This window comes from Octopus bimaculoides, chromosome 2 (assembly GCF_001194135.2).
Source record: "Octopus bimaculoides isolate UCB-OBI-ISO-001 chromosome 2, ASM119413v2, whole genome shotgun sequence".
Lineage (NCBI taxonomy): Eukaryota > Metazoa > Mollusca > Cephalopoda > Octopoda > Octopodidae > Octopus > Octopus bimaculoides.
Genome location: NC_068982.1, coordinates 66127788 through 66136777, shown reverse-complemented (window position 1 = coordinate 66136777; position 8990 = coordinate 66127788). Strand labels below are relative to the sequence as shown.

Below are 8990 nucleotides of genomic sequence, written 5' to 3'. Positions count from 1 at the left end.
TATATAAATTTATATTTGTTCAAAAATTAACTTTACTTTCAATTGTAAAATTTTTGTTAATTTCAATAATTCTCTAAAAAAAAAAAAAAAAAAAATGAAATAAATTCATCTATCAACAACCAAAGCAAAGTAAAAAATGACAGGAAATTGGATGGTTTCTGATTGTAGTAAAAAGATGAATACTGGTAATATTCCAGTGCCAAATAAGTCTATATACCACATCACTTTTAACATCGGTTTGGAATGGCAGCTGAAATACTGTGATGATCAAATTTAGAGGTTCGTTAGCACAAGGAATATGGACAAAGTCTTAGAACACTCTTTGAGATCAGATGATTATTGCTTTCTGTGCATTTTTAGAGAAAATTGAAACTTGTAATGGATGGTGTTGGGTTATCTGTTAAAAAAACAAATTTATTTAGCAATGTCCTTTATGGTACAACTTTATACATCTTGGAAAATATTATGAGGTCTCTAACATTTGTTTTATATCCTTCATTGAGCTCAATATGTTTTTGCTAAATCTTTCAGAATCCTAGAAAAGAAAAGAGAAATGAAAATTATATATTTAAACTGTAAATTATGGAATGCATAATGTTAAATAATTGCTACAAGTTCAGAAGAGTGTGTTTCTAGTCTAATAATGAAAAATCCTCAGTAAAGTGTGTTTCTTTAAGTGCAATAAATATAACAGTGTAACTTAGAACAGTCTACTTGGGAACATCTTGCTCAAGATCACTTACTGTGGCATGGTGCTGTGTACTCTGGAGGACAGTACTCAGAATCAGAAATGATCAGAGAAACTAAAGAGAGGAAGATTGTACAGAAAGCAAGAGTCCCACTGGGTCCAGATTCTGCGTTTATGTGCTCCCACTGTAACCATGGATTTTAAGCCTATATTGGCCTAATAAACCACACCATAACCCACAAAGAGTAAAACTGCTAATCTGATTGTCTTCAGAGGTATGAAAGATAAATGTCAATAGTGTAATCCTCCAGTAAAGACAAAGCTGTTGTTGCATGAACTCCTTTCCTTCTACAAACCTTATTCAACTAAATAACCAAGTTTCTCACACTCAACTAGTAACCATGTTAAATAGCACTGACTATGTAACTATTGCAGTGAGTTATAAAATGTTCTTCATCTTCAAGTGGTTACAATTAAGTTACATCTCACAATGTTACACCGGGAATCTCTGATCCGCATTAGTCTTGGTAGATCCTTAGTTTCATGTGTGTCTGCCAATAACATCAAGGTAGTTGAGTGGTCTTCATCCTTCATTTGGGTGCAAATGTCTCCAAAATATAACATAATATTGCCTGTTGTTTAGCATGATAACAGTAATCAGTAAAGCTAACCCTGTATCTTCTTCACTATTGTCATTTAACAGACATTTTCCAAGCTGGCATGGCTTAGACAGTTTGACTGGAGATGGACAGAATATGTCTTTAGATCTCCTCTTTGGTCTTGTGCTTATGCCTTCATCAGAAATCTTGTGTATGTAGCTTCAAGGTGATCCTGCAGTTACTTCTTCAGAGTTCAGGTTCAGATCCTAGAGAAGAATATTGTCTATTCCTGTTCCAAGGAATGCAAGGCTTGCTGACTTAGAACTACTTGATTATGTTGAAGCTTGTTACAGATATTCCAGTCATGTCTCTTGCATGTAATGGAGCCTTGCTTGATCTCAGCAATATAAGACCCAAGGTATTTAAAGCCACTGAATTCCTTGAGTTGTGTGTCATTAAATTAGCAGGTGGCTTTGATCTTCATTGATGGCCATGTATTCAATCTTTTTTGTGTTGAGAAACAGACCAACTTTGGTTGCAATATTTTCAAGAAATGTTAAGTTTTGCACATCATACAGTTGATGAGCTGTAAGGCCAAGATCATCAGCTTAGTCAAGGTCAGACAGAAACAGACTCAGCTGACATCTTGGTTGCATCTGCTTAATGGTGAAGCCCTCATCTTGGATAGCGTCAACATGTTGCTCAAAGATCTAATTTTCAGTAATCATAAAAAGAAAAGGAACCAAAGTGTCTCCCTGAAGGATTCTTGCTGTTGTTGGGAATGCTTTAGTTGGACCATTTGTGCCTTGCATGAAGTTTGATGGTTTTTTGTACATGATGTTTGATGACCTCAACAGTCTCATCTGGGTTAGTATAATTAAACAGAATATGTAACATGACTTTTCTCTTGACACTAACAAATGTCAACAGAAATCGATGCCTTTTGCTTGGAAATTCTGAGCTCTTCTATGATTCAAGGATCTGTGGTAGTTTGCACTACCTTTCCAGAAGCTGCTTTGGTTTTATCATAGGATGGGATCAACATATAATTCTATAAATCAGTGCAGAGTTGCAAATTTTTTAGGATAGAGGTGACTGTAAATCCACTGTAGTTCTAAGAGAATTATAGTTTATTCAGAATAGGGTCTGACGGAGAGAGAGACACAAGTGAACATAGAAAAATTACTTACCGTTGTTGGAGATGATTTAATGCTAGAAATATGAAAAAATACTACATCTTCCCCTGCTATAATATATGATACACCATAGCCATCATCAGCAACCTATTAGAAAAGAAAAGTTAAAATAAACAAATGCACATCTATAAAAAGGTATCATTAAATTCCACCTCATATTATGAAGAAATGTTCATCTCCCTTGTAATAGCCACAATCATGTATTATCAAATAAATATTTCAAAAATAATTTACTAAAAATTAAAGGTAAATAAATTTTTCTGTTTTTGTCAGTGTATGAGTCTATCTGATTTTGAAGAAATACATATAGACAGGCAGACAGACTGATAGATATACAAATAAACAGTCATGTAAATGATAACCAGACAAACTAAACAAACTGAGACTGAAACATATCCATACCTATTTCCCTTACTAGTTGATGTTCAAAATAATGTTAGCCAATAACTAATCGTGCTTTTTTTTTGTTTTTAGCCTTACAGTATAATTTCTAGAAGTTCTCTGCATTAAATGTATCTAACAGACAATGGTCAAAGAAAGGAAGGTACAAAGAGATAAACAAACAGGCATTTACAGCATTCATCTGATTGGCAAATAATTTACACTATCACATTACAACAAGCTCACATATGGACTTTTCTCTCACTTTCTTTTACAGTTATTTCAACAGCTTCTGTATCCCTGAACTGAAAAACTCCAGCTTACTTGATGTACCTACTCTTATCATACCTTTATCATGCCTTTATTGATCTAACTAAGGCTTTTGATACTATTAGTCGATGTTAAACAAGGCTGTGTCCTGGCCCTTGTCCTCTTCAATGTGTTCCATGTGGCTGTGACCTTACTATCTTGCTATGACCCCAACCCCGAACATGGCATCCTAATTTGATATTGCCACAATGGCAGTCTCTTCAACTAAGGAGACTAAAATCACTAACAAAGACTCAGTCCACCACTCTCTTTGAATTACAGTATGCCGATGACTGCGAAGTTCTTGCCCACAAACCAGCCAGCCTTCAGCAGAACCTAGATGTGTGCAATGCCTATCGTCGGGCTGGACTCCAGGTCAACACCAAGAAAACAGAGATCCTTCAACGCTCCAAAAATGGTTCACCCCCTGTGACTCTTTTGATCCAAGACAACCAGCTAAAGAACACCAAGAAATTCACCTATTTGGGTAGCATCATCTCAAGCAATGGGGTAATTGACCACAAAATTTAGAATCGCATCCACTTTGCCTCCTCTGCTTATGGACGTCTCAAGGATAGGGTCTTCCTTAATTGTGATCAGAATCTCTCCACGAAAATCGAGGTTTATCGTGCTGTTGTGGTTTTCAGGCTTCTGTATACCTCAGAAACCTGGACACTTTACCATCATCATGTCAAACTCCTTGAATCCTTTCATAGCCACTGTCTCCAGTGCATTCATCATTTGACTTGGAAGGACAAGATACCACATACAGAGATCCTGAGACGAGTGAAACTGACCAGCATCAAATGCATGATCCTCAAACGACAACTGCGCTGGGTAGGGTAAGTTATCAGGATGGCAGAAAACCATATACCCAAGATTGTCCTTTTTGGAGGGTTAGCAGAGAGTAACCGACCGCACAGAGGTTCAAAGAAGCAATATAAAGATCATCTCAAGAAATCCCTGAAGCTCTGCAACATCCCCCCTGGTGAAGTTGAAACACTAGCCACAGACTGTACTACCTGGAGGGGTATGGTCAAAACTGGTACGCAGTATTTTGAAGATGAGCGGACTAAACTTCGCAAAGACAAGTGGAGACAACTCAAGGAATGTCAGCAAAATCTTAGATGAGCTCATCTTCATCGGAGCTCTATTTGTGTAATCAGACATGTGCCTCTAGAATCAGCCTTTTCAGCCATGAGAGGGCCTGCCAACGCCATCAAGACAACCCCTAAGGATCAAAGACAACGTTGTCATCTGTCAAAATAGACTGCCTTAAGCAAGTAAGCTAGAGATCCCCATAGCCATTTGATGTTTAAAAACTAGTTTTATAAAAACTTTCAAAATTCTTATTTTGTTTTACACACATGAACTTGTATAGGCTGAACTATATAAAATGTTAGAGAAAGAATCCTAGCTATTTCTTGCAATACATATCAATACATACAGTTACAACGAAATTTTTTCAGGGACCCTTAAAATACTATTGTGAATCCCCAATTTATTATTTGACTGTACATTCCCCCCAAAATCTTATATGGCCCCTCAGGAACCATATGGAGCCTAGCTGAGAACCACTGATCTAAAATAACAGACTATATACATGGCTTGCAATGGATTAAAGATAATAGTGGTGCAAGATCTTTATAAGGTTTCTTGTTTAATCTGAAGTTCTTACTTGATTCATTAGAAAAGAAAACAAAATTTTAAAAAGATATCAAGTATATTTGCTACTTACTGGTCCAAAACCTCCACCAGCTGATATGTACTCAGGGTTTTTATTCAAGTCGAACTTATCTGTTTGTTGGTGTGGTGTCTGGAAGAAGGATGTACATACATATAAAACTGATAGAACGTGTGTGTGTGTGTGTGTGTATATATATATATACATACACACACATAAAGAGAGAGAGAGAGAGAGGGTGTATGTGTGTGTCTGTTACTGCTTTGACATCACATGATAGTTGTAAGAAAGTGCCCTTGTCATGCAAGCAGTGTCTTTTGTTTCCAATCTTTTGTAAAAAGATGTTTGGTCATGGGGAAATATCTGACTTGGAATCAGGTGAGGGTTGGCAACAGGAAGGACATCTGGCCACAGAAAATTCATCTCAACAAACAGTCAGACACATGCAAGCATGGACGTTAAAATGATGATGGAAACATTGCTAAATAGATTTAATATTTAATTACAACAAGGTGGTGAGCTGGCAGAATCATTAGCAGCATTTTGTCTATGTTTTAACTTCAAATTTTGCCAAGGCCAACTTCATTTTTCATCCTTTTGGGGTTAACAAAACAAGTACCAGTTGAGCACTGGGGTTGATATAATCAACTTACCTGAATCTTCTTAAATTGCTGGCCTTGTGCTAAAATTTGAAACCAATATTTAAGTTACAATGCTTTCAAGAGAAGAGTAGTAGACATCAGTAACTTACCTGGCTAGTAGACAGTCGCCATGGCTCACTTAAAACCTCTTTCAGGAAAGGAGAGTCAATCTTAAGGTACTTGGAGACAACATATAGACAAAATAAATGTCTATCAATACCGTTGCCAGTCATTGCTTCACGATAACTTTTTTGGTGAACAGTACAAGCTTTCATTAACAATTCTCTACATTTTTTCCTCTGAAAAATAAAATGAAGCAAGTGACTTGCATCATCAGCAAATACATTACATATGGCTGCTCCCCTTGTTTAAATACAAAGATTAAAAGTATTTGAAGAAAAAGGCTAAGAAGTTGTAATGCTCAGGTCTTTCTAAGTTACTATGAACAACATAAAAGGATGAAAGGTATTTTCAAAAGAGTAAAAATCAGGTCTTAGATTTCATTTGTCACAAGCTTACTGTCAATATAAATACTACTGATAATTTCACGAAATGACAAAATATTGTATACTTTTAAATTACCTCAAAAAGAATTTCTTTAAAAAGAACTCTGTTAAAATCAATTTAATTTTTAGGCACAGGCATGGCAGTGTGGTAAGAAGTTAGCTTCCCAACTACATGGATCCGGGTTCAGTCCCATTGTGTGGCACTTTGGGCAAGCATCTTCTACTATAGCCTCAAACTGACCAAAGCCTTGTGAGTGGATTTGGTAGATGGAAACTGAAAGAAGTCCATTGTGTGTGTGTGTATCTTTGTGTCTGGGTTTGTCCCCCACCACCGACTGACAACCAGTGTTGATGTGTTTATGTCCCTGTTAGTGGTTTGGCAAAAGAGACCGACAGAATAAGTGCCAGGCTTAAAAAAATAAGTACTAGGGTCAATTCGTTCATCTAAAATTTTTCAAGGCGATGCCACAGCATGGCCACAGTGTAATGAGTGGAACAAATAGAAGATAAAAGATGATAGAAGAAACAATGAACATACCGGCACAGATGGATCCACTATTGCTTTAACAAATTCTACTGATTCAAGTGTACATGAACGTACAGTCTCAGTTCTTCCTTCTCGGAACAGTCGAGTCATTGCAGATTCATATGTAAGAGAGAATTTCTTACAATCCTGAAACAGTGAAATAAAATAATTAGTCAGTACTGCCATCATCAATGTCATTATTGCCATCATCAATTCATTCAATTGCTATTTTGAAGTAAAATATTTTAATCATTAACTCATTATTACAAGTAGTTTAGGCTTTGGTTAATCTGGATCAAAGGTGTTCCCACCATGATCAGCCTCCCTTTTCTTTCACACAGAATATGACTGCATATTTAAGATTACATTATTTTGTGTACCCTGGTAGGGTGTGATTTGAGGACGATTTGGTTCCAAGTTAAGTGACTATATTAAAATTCTCTCTTCGTCCTGTCATAACGGTGTTTATCACTGTGTGAAACATTAGATCAACATATGTCCACTCTCTATAGGAATTATACAAATTATCATCATCATAATTTTACATATACTTTCTACGTTGCAATTGGTTGGATATGTTGTCATAGTGTATATCATTTCTTACTGGGGCAGCTTGAACATGTCATCTGGCTTAATTTCTATAGCTGAATGGTATGCCTTCAACCAGCCACTCTACACCTACTCTCAAGAAGTTAAATAACTCTCAGCAAAAATAAATAAATAAATAAAAAAAATCTAACTAAAAGAACCTCACAACTCTAACTGATTATATGTAAATTATTTTGTGTTGATGAGAGAGAACATTAGATATAAAAATCCATATTAAAGTGACAACAAGAAATCAGCTCTAAAAGAATGTGTTAATCTCATCAGTTCAGATAGACCTTAAGTCTAATGTTCCTTTTTTCAAAAACAAAAATGAAATCAGCTCTAACTAGAATTTTCAGTCTGAAAATTCTTTACTAGCAAGACTAAATATATTTAAATGTACTAGATTCATAAATTAATGCAGTATTTGACACCTAATGTAACTTTCACTTGAATTTTATTGTAAAGTATTTACCATTGTCAAAATGTAGAATTTTATCAAGTTCTATTTGTTGAAAACAAAAATTTAAATGAGCTCTAACAAGAATTTATAAACATTTTATCAAAGTGAGACTACACCTGTAGTCTTGCTTTGAAAACTGGTATATATAATCACTATTACCAAATTTTCTCCCCAACTCCTACTCTATATTATCATTTTGATAGTTATCCTGCAACCCATTATAACTTAGTATCACTACATATCGATCCCACTCAGTAAACTATCCATCACATAGCCACAACATTTACTAACTTCCTACTATTATACAGGTAGTACATTACTCCTAATGTCACATAGTAAACTATAATCCCATTATACCATTGACAACAGTCATTAAATTATTCATTCATTATCACATGGTACTACAAGAACAAGAATAAACATAAATTAATACACTAATAACAGAATAAAACAAAATGTTCTAAATTCAAAATAAAAGCATCAGACTGTTTTATCCATTTTGTTATATTTCTGTTGAAATAAACTACCTTTTATTTTTTTAATTAGTTTTAAAATATGAAAAATTCAGTAAAATAATATGGCTTTTATAGCATTTTCTCATTGTCATCATTTCTGTTTTAAATGTATATTTGATTTTAATGATATTTTGTATAGCAATTATTAAACATTTTTTATAACAGAAATCTCAACTCACTCTATAGTAAGCCAGCTGTAGTGCCATCTGGATATAAGCATCTGGACTAATTTTATGTTGCTTCATGAAGCGTTTACCATACTGGTTGTGGATCAGAATGTACAAGTCGACATTGTTGAGTAGATCTGTAGCCACCTTCAGACTTGACTGAATAACATCCTGGCACTACAAGAACAAGAATAAACATAAATACACTAATAACAGAGTAAAACAAAATGTTCTAAATTCAAAATAAAAGCATCAGAATGTTTTATCCATTTTATTACCATATTTCTGTTGAAATAAACTACATTTTATTTTTCCAATTAGTTTTAATATATGAAAAATTCAGTAAAAACTGTGTTTGGAACTTAAATTAGCATGAGATTTACATGGAATATTTTAAGTCAGATCACTTAAAAACATTGTATCATGGAAGTGGGGCAGGGAACAGTCTTATGTGAGTTGGTATCAAAAGGGTTAGCATATGTGTCATATCTGCAATGGGCATTAAGACTTCAATAACAAAAAGCAAACATAAATACAAGTTAACTGCTAATGCCTGTAAGTGAGAAATATAAAAGCTTCAGTTAAGGATTTTTGCAGATATAAATTAAACAGATATTAGCAAAAGAAATAGTAAATTAGTGAATGGAATTTCAACTGTGGTCATATATATAAGCATCATTGTTTAATGTCCATTTTCCATGCTGACATGGGTTGCACAATATATATA

At 34.6% G+C, this 8990-nt stretch overlaps 1 protein-coding gene across 6 annotated transcripts in view; it reads right to left on the bottom strand.

Moving 5' to 3' along the window:
- Positions 1-80: 80 nt before the first annotated feature.
- The window catches only part of LOC106870396 (carnitine O-palmitoyltransferase 1, liver isoform), a 109550-nt gene continuing 100640 nt past the window's right edge, over positions 81-8990 (bottom strand). For 5 of the 6 annotated variants that reach the window (XM_052977872.1, XM_052977849.1, XM_052977867.1 and 2 more), the window contains exons 17-22: positions 8276-8440; positions 6543-6677; positions 5609-5797; positions 4912-4989; positions 2478-2570; positions 82-535 (exon numbers count right to left, since the gene is read on the bottom strand). In XM_052977872.1, coding sequence (XP_052833832.1) covers positions 464-535; positions 2478-2570; positions 4912-4989; positions 5609-5797; positions 6543-6677; positions 8276-8440 — 732 coding nt within the window. In that variant the 3' untranslated portion in view covers positions 82-463. Of the gene's footprint in view, positions 536-2477; positions 2571-4911; positions 4990-5608; positions 5798-6542; positions 6678-8275; positions 8441-8990 lie in introns of all 6 variants that reach the window. The other variant, XM_052977874.1, reaches the window with a different exon arrangement.